The sequence below is a fragment of the Gavialis gangeticus genome, unplaced genomic scaffold (assembly GCF_001723915.1).
Source record: "Gavialis gangeticus isolate Ggan-Ray unplaced genomic scaffold, GavGan_comp1, whole genome shotgun sequence".
In the NCBI taxonomy this organism is placed as follows: domain Eukaryota; kingdom Metazoa; phylum Chordata; order Crocodylia; family Gavialidae; genus Gavialis; species Gavialis gangeticus.
The window spans coordinates 13,178,648-13,192,889 of record NW_017729011.1 but is presented as its reverse complement, the minus strand read 5'-3'; the positions used below and the strand labels follow the sequence as shown (position 1 = coordinate 13,192,889).

At 40.6% G+C, this 14,242-nt stretch overlaps 1 protein-coding gene across 2 annotated transcripts in view; it reads left to right on the top strand.

Annotated features, from left to right (window-relative positions):
* The window catches only part of CDK5RAP2 (CDK5 regulatory subunit associated protein 2), a 123,810-nt gene that overhangs the window by 90,280 nt on the left and 19,288 nt on the right, over window positions 1–14,242 (top strand). For both annotated transcript variants that reach the window (XM_019510521.1, XM_019510522.1), the window contains 5 exons: window positions 3,539–4,142; window positions 6,130–6,362; window positions 9,793–9,841; window positions 11,149–11,336; window positions 12,535–12,660. In XM_019510521.1, coding sequence (XP_019366066.1) covers window positions 3,539–4,142; window positions 6,130–6,362; window positions 9,793–9,841; window positions 11,149–11,336; window positions 12,535–12,660 — 1,200 coding nt within the window. The remainder of the gene's footprint in view (window positions 1–3,538; window positions 4,143–6,129; window positions 6,363–9,792; window positions 9,842–11,148; window positions 11,337–12,534; window positions 12,661–14,242) is intronic.

Sequence of the window (14,242 nt, the reverse complement as noted above, 5' to 3'; positions counted from 1 at the left end):
TAAGTGATGATGAAGAGTAGACTGTCCCTGTGCCATGTGGCCTCCACGTTCCTTGTGGTCATGACTGAAAATACATGTTTTCCTTCATTTTTGCCTTCAACAAGGTGTATGCTATACTATGGGGTATGTGGTATGCAAGAAAAGGTGGTAATTTCTAGACTACCCATACAGAGGCCCTACAACTCTCTTCCAGCTACACCAAACAGGGAGGTAAATACCATATTTATGTGAATAGAAGATGACCCTGATTATAAGACAGCCCCCCAAAATTAGATTCTATATATGGAAAATTTTTAAATTTGTTGTAATTTTCCAGGTATAAAATCTGATTATTGGAGATTTGCCTTGAATTCGTCTCCCATTACAGCAAGAAAAGTAAATCGGGGGGCGGGGAGAGGAGGAGTGTCAAGAAGCCCTTTGCTTTGTGCCTCCTCCACTTTTTCCCCTGGCAGCCACTTCCCCCTCTCCTTACTGTGAGACCCTGGTCTCCTTGAGTGCATGGAAGTAAGGAGTAAATTTGAAAACAAGAACCTTAAAATTAAACATGGCTATGGCAATTTGTATATAGTACCCTTGCACTTCATTTGTCCAGAATTGATGCATGTTTCTTTTTTTTTGTTTTGAAACTGCTGCAAGTTTTAGTACAGACACACTATTAATACTTTTTTGAGCAGCACTTCAGCACCTACTTATGTAGTATAAACTATGCATGTTGTTAGTCCAAAGCCAAAGGCTCATGATTTACCACATAGTTCATTGGACTGGGCCTCCCCATCCCCAACCCTCCAACCCAATTTAACAGCATTTCAAGCCACGGTGACACCACAGCTCAACGCTGCTCAGTATGCATGTATAGTCCAGATGCTCTCCACAAAGGATCCATATGCTAATTAACCCTTATTCATGACCAGAACTGGGTGATCTTGTTATAAGTTCTGGGATGTTCCAGAAGTTTATATGCAGATGAGTGTGGCAGGCTCTTGATTGCTGCACTGCTGATGGTGTGCCCTGCCCTTTTGGTTATGCCACACCAGGGTGTACTTTCCTGCCACGACTTGTCCAGGTAAAATCCCATACAACAAGATATTGTTCCGTGGTCTCCCTATGACCCTGGGCAACTCTGCCAGCACTACTTCTTTGGGGGTCCTCCTCCCCTACACCCCATCCCATTCCACTCAGATGTTATAGGTCGGTCTTGATGGTGTCGTGATGGTGTCATTTGCTGTTGCATTAAGGCCTCGTCTTGCGGCTGCCTGCAGGGGTACGGCTACAGCCTCTTAGACTAACAAAAATGGTAATGGAACAATACTTTAACCAAAACAGCTTGAATGATGTGGTGGGCAGGGCAGTGGTGACCACTGTGGCTAGTGCTTCCTTTCAGTGCTTGGGGCTTGAGGCGAGGTGCACCCTGTTCCCATGTGCTCTCACATCGTAGGTGCCCCCATGTTGAACCTGCTTCTTGGGCCGGCTACCACCTGGCCACATATTGGAGCATTTCTTCACACCTATGCAACACTCATGGATCTGCCAACTCCCTGCTGGGAAGCTTTGGGTCCGCAGCACCTTGGTTGAGATGAGCAGGATTAGGGGGTTCCTGAGCAGGGTCTTCCCCTCTGTGGGTCCCAGTAGTGGTCACTGGGTTGCCCCCTCTCAGCCCCAGCTGACGTGTGCACTCCTCAGGGAGTAGTCACAGGTGTTGATGAGTGGGGTTGAGTCTTGGCCCCTTGCCCCATTGCCTGCCACCCCAAGCCGCTGCCTGGATTGTTTTCTGGTGCTGTCTGGACGATCTGGGTGTCCTCACTCTTTCCAGGGTGCGTTGCCCCAAGGAGAGCCTCTGGCTTGGTACCAACAGTTTCTGCATGCCTAGGTTTTCCCTGCACACTCAACCAGCAGGATGGGCAGGTGCTGCCTCTCTAGGCATGCTCCACAGCAGGGACAAGCCAGCTTTTTTCTGGTCATGGAGGAAGCATCTGGCTCTGCTACCAGTGCTCCCTTGTCTCTCCCTTGTCATTTGGCTCCTGGGCTCCTTTTATGCCTGGAGCCTTCAGGCACTGGACCAACCAGTGGTGCTTCTTCCAGCCATGTAGTGCTGGTCACCTTGCCTGCAGACCAGCCACCAGGATGCTGGCCCTGCAGTGGGTGGGGCATGAGCCTGCCACAATGAGGCACAGGACAATCTGGCCCAGCTTCACTTTATGGAGGGTGTGGCCACACTAATATACACTGGGCTGAGAGATGGGGCAACAGAGGGATTCTGGGTGAACTGTTGTGGCTTACTTTGACCTGAAAAAGAGTCGGTGGTGAGGGGACTGCACTTAATGGGTACTGCCATATATCTTGTTCAGATGAGCTACATTAACCTATTCTTGTAGTGGGTTCCCATCAGCATGTTTGCCTAATGTGGACTGTGTTGTAGTCATGGTCAGTGTTGGCTGCATTTAGTCAACTTCACGGTTGGTTTCCATTGCTGAGCACATGCTGCTTTTAGTAACAGTTAAATGATAGACCGCGTATTTAGTGAGATTTTGTTGTATGCATGATTATAAGATGAGGAGGCTTTTTTCCCCATGCCATTTGGGGCGGCGGGAGACACCTCATCTTGTATTTGAGTAAATATGGTAATCAGGCTAGATTATGTTGAGTTTGTACAGGCTTCCCAGGGACATAGGGCAGTCATCGTGATTTGTTTACTATACAAAGTTGAACATGAGGAAGTTCCAACCAAGTGATAATTTTTTGTCGCTAGCCCTATAGAAGAACTTTGTTTCTTGGTAACTGGAGAAGACTGTTGCCCTTGCTACTTACCCCTCGCTCCACTCGATACACTACAAGTATAGACTACACACTTTAGGGGTATAAAGTTTTTACTGACATTAATTTGGGGTGACTGTAGTACTTATGACTGGAGAAGTCAAATGTGAGTTGTGTAGGGCATCCCAAGTGAGCAGCAGGAAAGCTTAAGATCAAACACTTTTATGGATTTTGTTTAAGCCACTTTTTGAAGAGAAGTTATCAGAATTTCTTTTTCCAACTTTGCTATTTTTGGTTATCTTTTAAAATCCTGCTTCCTTTTAAATTGCAGTTGGTTTTGTATGGAATAAGGAAAAAATAAAATTAATTTTTAGAAGTTTTTGAAAAAGAATGATCTAAAATCATCAGGCTTGCTTATGAATCGTAATGCTTTCATTTTAATGCCTTTTATGTGAGGTACTCACCTTTGTATTTGAAAGATACGGGAATTTAGCATTGTCACTGGTCCAGCATTGAAATTAGCAAATGTAATTTTAAATCTCTCCTTGGGAAAGAAGCAGATTTTATGTTTTGAAAATTGGTTATTTGAAAGCTGATTAGGGGCTTGAAATGGTAGAAGTGTAAGTTGGATTAGTGGTCAGAGGCACAGAACAAGTGCAGTTTACTCCATGATTATTCCATGTTTTATTCCATTGTTGTCGAAGTGAAGGAATTTGTTCCAATGCTGTTGAGCAGAATGTCAGATAAATAATTATTAATGCTGATATCCAAGCCTCTTATTTTTCAGAAACAGAAAATCATCATAACGTAAGCAGCATGAATAACCAACATTCAATGAAAGAGCTAAATGAAGAGATTGATTCCATGGAGAATGAGGACATTGACTCTGCTATAACATATTCTGGTTCCCAGAGTCTGCTTTCTCACAAACTAAATGTAACAAGTACAGATGCATTTGCTGACCATGAGGTCACGGATGACATAGAAGAATTGAGACAAAGAATTAGGGATATGAAATCTGAGCTTGACAGGTACAAAATGTTCATATTTCACTTGCAGCCTACTACACAATTTTTGCCCAGTGATATTTTCAATATCATTTCGAATGATGCAGCATTGGCTACAGAAGGAGATGTTTTACAAATGCAAGATACAGAAAGGCAACAGTCTAATGCATGTTCTACAGTACGTCAGCAAGTGGATTATGAAATCCATATAGAAAACCTGAATTCCCGGTTGTCAGGGACACCTGAAGAACAGACAGCAGAAAAACTTAAGCAACTACTATTAGAAAATGAGGCTGAACTTGAAAAAGAGCAAATTGCAAATATGCGTCTTCTTGATGAAGTATACTGCCTCCAGACCAAGCTTAGAGAATCATCTCCATCCAAGTGAGTAATGCAGATGCTTTTTTCAGGCCCTTGTGAGTAAGTGGAAATATCAGTATTTGAAGAGACCAGTGTGGGGATCATTTTCTTTTACATACCACCACATCATTATTGTAAGTTTCCCTGATATTAAGGCAATCCCTTATTAAAACTCAGTCATTTTCCATTAAAGTACACACTATTGTGACTGACATTCAAAAAGCTACTTCATTAATGCCCATATCAACCTCCTTGATGGTTTTATGCCACCCACACCCTTTTCCCGTGGAGGTCTATGATTTCTGCTTGATGCAGTCTCTTGTTTGCAAACCAGTTTCTCTGTGGGATGGACTGACTTCCAAAATCACACTCCCTGAAATTTTTCAGCGCTTTAACTTTTGTGGAAAAGATAAGGATATTTCTGCATCATATCTGAAGTAGAATCTGACACATTTGTACGAAGAGTTGGTAACCAAATTCCTCCAAATCTTTTTGGCGGTGTGTCCCTAGTCATAGGGATTGGTAATATTGTAATAAAGATCAAGTACTGTGTGCAGTAGTGCCTTCTATTCAAAGATCTGAAAGCAATATGGAAATTGAAGAATGAAGCTTTAGAGCAGGAACTCAGAAGCTAATGAATCCTCCTTGTGAGGCTGAGGGTATCTTTTTTACTTAAGGGAAAAACTGAGGCTGCAAAAATTAAATGCTGTATTCACATGTCACACAGATGTACACTGGCATAGAATCTGGGCCTTCTAATATCTAATCCTCTGCTGTAGTGGCAAGATTAATCTTCCCTTGAGGGAATATACAACAGTAGGAGATGGAATATAAATGTATTCAGACCTTTAGGTTTCTCCATAATCCATGAGGAGAGATATTTGCTAGCCACTGATGTAGCTGGTACTAGTAGATCTAACATTATGGGCACTTGGTATGTCCTTTAATGTTAGCTCAGAAAAATACTCTCCTGCTTCAAAGTCCATAAGAATTTGATTGCTTTGAAAATACACTTCCTTTATTATTCCTTTATTATAATATCCTACATATTACATAGGACATACGTCGACCAAACTATGTAACCTGTGAAATGTAATGATATGGGCTGCTGTAAAGTTTTTATTGCCATGGGTTTGGGATGATGATTCTCAAACTCCCAGGTGAGTTATGCATCTCTTCTGAAATAAGTGGCAATAAAAATGCTATAGCAACCCACGCTGTCATAGATTTTATTTATACCCCGTATTTTGTTCATTTTTTCCCTCTTCTTCCCTTTTTCAGTTCCCCTCTTTTGTCTCCCCACTGATGTTTATGGTCCCGTAGAAAGGGCCATATTAGTGATACTGATACTGAGAGGTGCAATATAAAGTGGACATCTATATCCACATGTACAGTATAAACGCAGTTGATCTGAGTTGAAATTTATATCCTGGTTTGTGAATACGAGAGTTTAGGCAGTAGGTTGGTTGTCATACTCGCATCTGTAGCAATAAGCATATGGACAAAACTAGAATTTGTCATACTAACATTAAGTTGAGAAAGTCTAGTATCCTGCCTCTGGCCGATGACAATACACGGTGCTCCAGAGGAAGGTTAAACCCCATCTGGCCCTTAGTAATGTACCACAGACAACCACCGTAGAGAAGACATGCACTTTTTTCTCTTTGCATGTTCTTTCCAATTTATTTCACTCTAGCTCTTTTAGCTGCCACCTCACTTGCATGTTTATCAGGTGCTCAGAATCAGATTATTTCCAGGTATTTCCAGACAAACCAAATGAGTTTCAGTGCCAACATGACTTGGAAATTAATTGTTAAGGATAATAACCTGTGCATTGTCTCCAGAGTTGCAAAGCCTAATTTGAAGAAGATATTTGTCATTGTTGCTGATGGTATTTTGAGAGGAAAACATAACATTTTAGCCAGGAAATGCGATTTTAATTCCTTTTATTTTTGTTTAAATGTTAGTTACGGTCAGAAAATTGTTTTTAAGGATAACTGTATTTTCTCAGCTATGATTCATTAGTTCACTCCCAAGCTCGGGAACTCTCCTTTCAACGGCAGCAAATTAAAGAGATCCACAGCATTTCTGTCACTTACTATCAACATCTGACCAGCCTTATTAAAGCATTTGAAGAGCTGCTTCAAGCTAGTGATGTTGATTATTATGTCGCCGAGGGCTTCCGTGAACAGTTGAATCAAAGTGTGCAACTGTTTGAGAAGCTGGAAAAGAAGTTTCTCTATGGTAGGTGGTTATATTTCCATGTTTACTGTCTCGAGTGCATAAATATTTTTTGGAAATCTGCAGAATTCTGAGAAGGTTTTACTTTGGAAAACCATTTGCGTGTGTTTTCCTTGTCCATCTTCATGTGACTCAGCGTTACCTTTCTGATAGTTCTTTCAATCACAAGGGTAGGCAGGCAGCTGCTGTCCCTGTCAAAGCATGGTAAATTAAATTTTAACATTCATAAAATGCCCAAATTTACCTTTTCAGGTAAGTGCACCAGACAGCTACAACTGTTTAGATTAAAGCCACAAGGGTTACAGCTGAATTAATGATGAGTTTAGCAACATATGGACCTCAAGACTTTTAGGAATCAACCCAGCTCCCAGCAGGACTTCAAATCATGCCTCCTTGCTGGGTCACCTCCACTCATGTCTTTGGTGGGAATTGTTTCATTGGCTTCAGTGAGAGTTGGATTGGGGCCAGGAAAGTTCATTTAAAAATTATTTAAAAATGTAGATTTTGCTTAATACTCTTTTAATTACAAATTGTCTTCGTTAATGGAGATTCCCACTTGCATTTCATGAGATGTGGAACTTTTCCATAGCAATGTAGGAAATTTCCGTTCCTGTTCGAGTGCCCAGTGCAAATAGATACCAGTGATGGGCAATAATGGAATCACTTGCTATGGAGGGTTGGCTGTGTTAGTTTGGGTTTGTATGTTATGAAAGATGATTTTCTAGGATAAAAGTTATTAAGCAGATAGTTTGATTGTTGTGTCCTTGCTCAACAACAAATGCAAACTTCCTGGCATTGGGTGTGTAGATGCACACCGTCCTGTGCATGGTTGAAACCCCACCCAAACAGCTCATTTGGAAGGCTGAAGGTCTAAAGAAGAGAAGGTCAGTTGGTTTTGAAGAGGGGTAAACCACATGAATGGAAGGGACAACAGTGATATTCAGAAGAAGAAATGCTTGTAAAATTAGATTTTTCTCTGAATGTAAGGAAGGAAAGAGTGGCCTGCAAGTGGCCTTTTTTTTTTTTTGTTATGTTTACCTCTGGTTGAAATAAAAATGTCATGGTTCTTAAAAAAAGAAAAGAAAAGATGAGTTCTGAAATAAGAGGAACAGTAGTTTCACTTGTAGGTTTCCTGAGAAGCTTACAATGGGGAAAGCAACTAGTTATCAGAAAGCACCAGACTTGTTTAGGGTGTGAACCCATGCAGAGGGGAGTTATCACGCTTACTTAATCCTCTTCACTGAGCATATTGACTTTACTCTGAAGAATGAGAATTTATGCACCTAAAACTATGTCTCTTCCTTTGAAGGCTTTATCTTAGTTGCCAAAAGATCTCAGTCCGAACACACCCAGGGTGCATTGAGGCATGGACTCAGAAACTGGGCTCAGAGCCTGTCTGAGAAGCAGGACGCAGAAGCTGTCACTTGGGTATCACTTGTCCCTTACATTTGTAGATTATTTTAACCAGGAAGGGCTACTATTGAGATTTGGGATTTTATTGTAGAATGATGCTTGGGGACATGAGCATGGCGGCAGCAGCAGGGTGAAAGACCGATTGACACATTTATACAACAGAGATTTAAAATGCAGTAATGATCCAAAACCAGTCACAGAAATTGACTTGTGATGCCCAAAAGAGGAGAATGCCATACTTCCCTTCACCCCTTGTTCTTGAAGAAAATTGTGTGTCAGAGTGATGGCAAAGAGGACAAGGTTTGTTTTGGGAGTAAAATGCATCATGAAAGCCCTCTTCTTTCCTCACTGATAGTTGTTCCTGTTCTGTCTCTGACCCACTTGGCTGACAGTATTTTTGCAGGTGTCAGCTGCAAAGTTATCATCTTCAAGCAAATGCTTGAAATAGCCTTTAAAATGGGGACACTGACCCCTCCATCTTCCTGTAATTGCCTCTAGAAGACACCTTTCTTGAGAGACATTCCAAGGGCAATCAAACAATGGTCCCTGTCCTACCTGTCTTCAAGGAAAGCAGCAGCATGTTGCTGTTTTGATTGCTCATATAAAGGGGCTATATCTGAGAAAAAGGTATTACAGCTAGTGTGTCATAGCAGTATAACAAAAGATTGAGTATATTCAGTGATTTCAGTGGATATGGAGATTCCTTGCATTACAAATAAGAAGATTCAGTAGTGAATAAACATTAAAGTGCCTTTAAAAAAATCCCAAACCAACAGATGGTATCCTATGTACTATGAAAAGTCACTGATAAGCAAGACAATTCAATATATCTAACAAAATGGTGTTGCACTGAATCACATTAAAATAAGATGATGTCTGTAGGGTTATAAAGAACATTTGGGTTACTAAGAAGTGACTTTAAAGGAGTAGCATAAACACTCTTCTGTCTCTGCACTTCAGTTCTGACCTTCAGTGCATACCCCTGACATGCCAGTCCTGTGTCTCCTGAGCCAGGACGGCTGCTTGGGTTTAATTGCATGGTATTGTCCATTGGGCACAAGTGGGGTGAACAGGGTCAGACCCTCAAATTCTTGTTCTTTATTATCCAAATTAGAGTCTGGATCTCCAGCACTGTCACTGGGCTATTTACATGTAGATTATTCAAGACAAAATCCTGCATTTACCTACTGTAGGTAGGGGAGCACGCTCGCCTTGCCATTCTTATTAGACTAAAGATAGTCAGAAGACAAGAAGGGTGGAGTTCTTGTCACCACCTTTTTATTTGAAAGGTTAGTGGCTTGCACTGTGTTTATTCTGTAGCTGTATCGTATACCAGGTGAGCCACAAAATAAGCCCTGCACCTCTCCCGAGTGTAAAATAAGCCCTGCACCTTTCCTGAGTGTCACTCTGATCCCCTTCTTTTGTCTTATGTGCTGCTCTGCTTTTTGCTCTCTGCCTTGTGCTCCCTGTCTGATCTACTGCTCTGTTTTCTGCTCCTTGCCCTATCTGCTGCTATGTTCCTTGCTCCTTCCTGAATCTGCTACGTGTCACACTCACAGGCTATCTGTGCCTCTTGTAACACATGTGCCGTGAATTGGATACTCCTTCCATATACTGTAGAAAACATTAAGGAATCTGAACCATGATGCAAAGGCTGTGAAATCTAGTAGGCATGATAGCCAGTCACTCCTCCTATCATTCTTTTGACCTGGTAGGATTACTGTTCTGTTGCTGTACAACTGTGGGATAAAGTCCTATCTCTTGCCATTGTACACATGTTACATCTTCAAGGCACCTGCACACCATTTGGTATTAACACATCCAAAGTGGGCACCTTCTGAGTGAGCACCCTATAGTGTGGTGGTTTATTTCTGACTTAGGCTAGTACCAGTTTCTGCTTGTCAATTTTCCATTCCATTTTTCATTCAATTTAACATATTTAAGTAACTTAACACACAGGGAAATCTTAGATAATCAGTAATTTTTCAGAAATGTTTCAACAGGTATTTTTATTTTGCAGGAGAATTAATAGATATGGAGGTTACCAAACTTTGTGAACTAGGACAAAGGTAAGAGTAAAGCTGATTGAAGACCAGCATTAAAGATGTTGCTGTGTAATAAAGTGGTAAAGACACTGCATATTTTATAGTATAACTTGAACTCCAACACTCTTTGTGATTGCTTTTGCTTATGTCACAAGTTCCGTTAATATCAATTATGCTAGTAAAATATTCATAGAAAACAAACCCAGCCTTCTCTCCCCGCTTCTTAGCAAAGGTATAACAGTTGAGACACTACAAGTGAGGCCTCGTGTTACTAAGACTATCAGTTTCATTAGTGACTATAAAACATTCACCAGCAGACTAAGAGAGATTAGCATAAATATTTAAGTTGTATACTCAGTATAGCAGATAGGAGAGGTATTTTTATAGCTGTCTTTCTCTTTCCCTTGACCTTGGGACAAAGCTAGGGACTGGTTCAGGATCACCTGTGTGCATTTCTTTCCAAATTTATTGTCAAGGTATCCTTTATGCTGGAGGTGATGGAGCAGGTGCTGTAACACAACACGTTTTGGAGGTTTTTAAGGCCCGGTTAGACAAAGCCTAGGGTGGGAAGACATAGTTGGGGACGGTCCTGCTTTGAGCAGGGGATTGGGTGAGATGACCTCCTGAGGTCCCTTGCAACCCTAATTTTCCATGATTCTTTGATTTTGGTTTTATGCCAGGCCAAGATTCTCATACTGGGGAAATCCTCAATTGCCTGTTAAGGCAACTTTAAGTCCCTGTGGCACAAAGAGAATTTATGATAGATTTCTTCTGGCAAGTGAATGCTAGGGATGAAATCCTGGCTGTATTGAAGTCCATTGGTGACTTCTGTGGAGTTTAGTAAGGTCAGGATTTAAATCTCTATCAGTGATTCTCAACCTTTTTAGACTTGAGGCACCCCTCGGAAAAGGCCAGCTCTTAGCTTTGCATTGGTTTCTTGGTTACACGAAAGTTAATAAAGGAATTGTTTTGTTGCAAAGAACTCAGAAAGACCACACCAGGTCAGAATGTTTTTGACATTATGGATTCCTATTTGAAATCTCTGGGTTTTTCTTGTGGATCATGTGTAGGTGTTTGCATACCTCACAGTGGTACTTCATGGCACCCTTAAAAGGATTTCATGGCACCCTAGGGTGACATGGTATCTTGGTTGAGAATCACTGCTTTAGATAATTATACTGTGACATACCACCGTATTTCACAGGTATCCTTAAAAATCTGCTGTCCTACATGTATTGTATCCATTTTACATACTTTCTCTATTCATTGTGCTTCTCAAGTGGTAATAATCACTTAGAAATCATTAACAAATATTTTGCTTGACACACAAGGGATAATGAGAAGACTACCACAATGTACCAGCAACTTAAGGATGAGTCACCTGTACCATCTGCTTTTCATAGTTTTTCTGACTTTGAAATGTCAGAAAAGTCATCTCTTGGGTCACCTGAGCTTAAACAAGACCTGATGGAAGGACAGCATGGCACTCTGGCTCTTCTGCCAAATAAATTTCCCCCAGGTAATTTTTTTTCCCACTGAAGATTTAATAGATATTGAGGGAATTTTGATAAACAAGACACAAGGGAACTAATTAAGAAATAATGTGGGATATGTCTGCTTCAGCTTCCTAGTCTCTCGCATAATCATTGCAATTTCAATAATCATGCATACAAAAATGACATCGATGCAAGCTACCTCCTTCTCTGAAACAAAATTAACTATGATATTTTGTGCCTTTGTTGTTTTAGACTGTCATTTTTTACAGTACTCCAGACAGTCTTTAAACAGACAAGTTATGAGTGGAAACAGACAATTGTCAAGAGATTATTACATTAAAAAAGACCGATTTTCTAATTTTATAAAAGCCAGTGTAGTGTTTCCTTGAGAATTGTAACTGTTGCATAATTAATAAGTGGTGTCATATTTGACCTGGATAGTTTCACTAAGCACAAGTAATGGTTGCAGGAGTTTGTTGCAGATAGAGCTGGAGGTTTAACAGCTGAAGTAGCACGCGGTGTTCAGGGAAAAAATTATTACAGAATAAACCTGCAGTGTATGACATGGACAAACTGACAAATAAGATAGTGACGGTTAGAACAGATAAGTCCCTGACTCATGCTGAAATGTACAGCAGATGGAAGAAAAATTGTAGACTGGCAAAGCACGAAGGAAAAGGTACTGTAATGAAACTAGGTTGAACAGACTTATTTATTAAGGCATGAAGTCTATTTTTATGCATTGTGTTAAGTCAAAGTCTTATTTTATACTTGAGTTACTCTAGCAAACGTCCTGTTGTCATGAGGGGAATTGTATACAATTGGTGCACAGAGTCTAGCAGCGAAGTTATCACAAAGCTTCAGATTCATTACCAAATATATAGAGCAGTTTAACTAGAAAATTGTGTGATGTTATGCTGTTTTTAAATGGAAGAAAGTTAGAAGAGAATAAAACAGCCATATGATTATGCAAGAACATAGAATAATGAGTTCCATTGAAAGGAATGTTTCATTTTAAATCGCCATGTTAAATACTTGGTAAGATCCAGATAGCTTATTGAAAAGGCTGTTAGTGCATGCCAAGCACTTAGTCTAGATCATTGTGATTTGTTAGAGTTTCTAGCTCTTAGCACCTGACATACATTACCTATGGTACAGTACATAGAGCAAGGGAATGCAGTCGTTTACGCAAAATGAAAAGCGGCCTTTTGGTTTATTTAGAGTTATTAATGGAGCATCTGCAAGAAATTCGAACTCTGAGACAACGTTTAGAAGATTCCATTAAAACTAATGAGAGATTGAGGAAGCAGCTTGAACGACAAGTAACAGACATGGAACTAGATCAGGGTAAGACCTTATTTCATCATGAGTGAAATCTGCTTTCCTGTTTAAAGCCTGAGTGATTGAGCTCTGCAGGAGAAATACGTATGGCTGGAACAGTAAAACCACACTGCTAAGCTAGGGCTATGAGGTAGGTTTAGTGACAACACCACCAGCAACACTACTTTATCCTTTATTCCTGTGCTGCGTTAGTAGCTGTGGTTCTACATTTCTTGTAAATTAGCACAAACATTGTGATTCCTCCTTTTACCTGCCCCCAATTGTCAGTGGTGCACAGGTGTCCCAAGTGTTTGAATCCCCACTTGTGTTCGCAAAGGTGGGTTTAAACAGTCTGGAAGTCTTTGTGCTTTCTTTCTCTAGCATGGGTGAATTTTATCTATGGAATCAAAAAGATATTTCTAGTTCTGTTCTCAGTAGCTTAGTTATTATGGATTAGTCATCTGTGTTTTATTGTTGGCATAAGAGACTCTTTGATTTTAAGATATCATCTCTGAGTTCTCTGTGTGTGCTTGGATGTGATGAACAAATTTTAGCTTCCTAATTTTGGAGTTTCCTAGCCCCAGTATAATTAGGACAGAAGGGGTCCTGTCTAACTTATGCTGCTGCCACTGATGGGATAAGATCCCTCATGCCAATTTAAGTGTGAGCATAGTGGAGCTAATTCACCTTCCCATTTGTGGGGGAGTGGTTGGCATGGGAGGTAAGAACATAACTGGGTGAGATCAATGGTCCATCTATCCCAATATGCTGTCTCTGACAGTGGCAAAAGTGGATCCTTTAGAGGGAAAGCGTATGAATAGGGTATATATAGAAAGCTCCATCCCCTCTCATACCCTTCCTGGCATCTACTGATGTTAATTTAGACATGCTGAGGATATATCCCTTACTTTTCTATTTACTAACTATTAACAGATCTACCATCCATGAGGGGGCTGTACTGCCTTTGCTAATGGTGTACCAGCAGAGATTCCCCTTACAGAGGGGGCATTCCCTATGGGGAATCTGTAGTTGATTTAAAGCCAGAGTATTTTTTTTATGGGGGCCCAAATGTGGAATGAAAAATCTGGGTTAGTACGTTCAGCTTGTCATTAGACTTGCTTGCTATGAGAAGTTTGTTCATCACAATAACTTTAAGTAGCAGAAACTGGTGGGAATTTCCACAACTAGCCCATTTTCATTCCAATTGCTAATGGCAAGTAGTGGATGGAAAATACTTAAAATATGTAGGTAAACCTGAAGTCAATGGGAGCTGTAGGTGCTAAGCACCTTTGAAAACCGGGCCTTGCATATTTCAGTTTGTTCACAAGGCATCAGTCAACCTTTTAAGTAGTCTTTTATAGGACCTTTTCAAACTATATGATACAATGCATACTTTTCCACACTTTGCTTTTTCTCGTTCTCCTTCCCACCCTTTCTCCTTAGAGCGATTGATTAATCTGCAGCGTTACATCAGAAGCAGGAACGGGTACCTGCATTCTGTCCTCTTGCTCAGTTTCACTAATGCTCGAATTAGATTCATTATGTTTTACATCATCCCTACAATCCATTTCTGTTGTTGTCTAATGGATACTACCTCCAAATGGCAGTT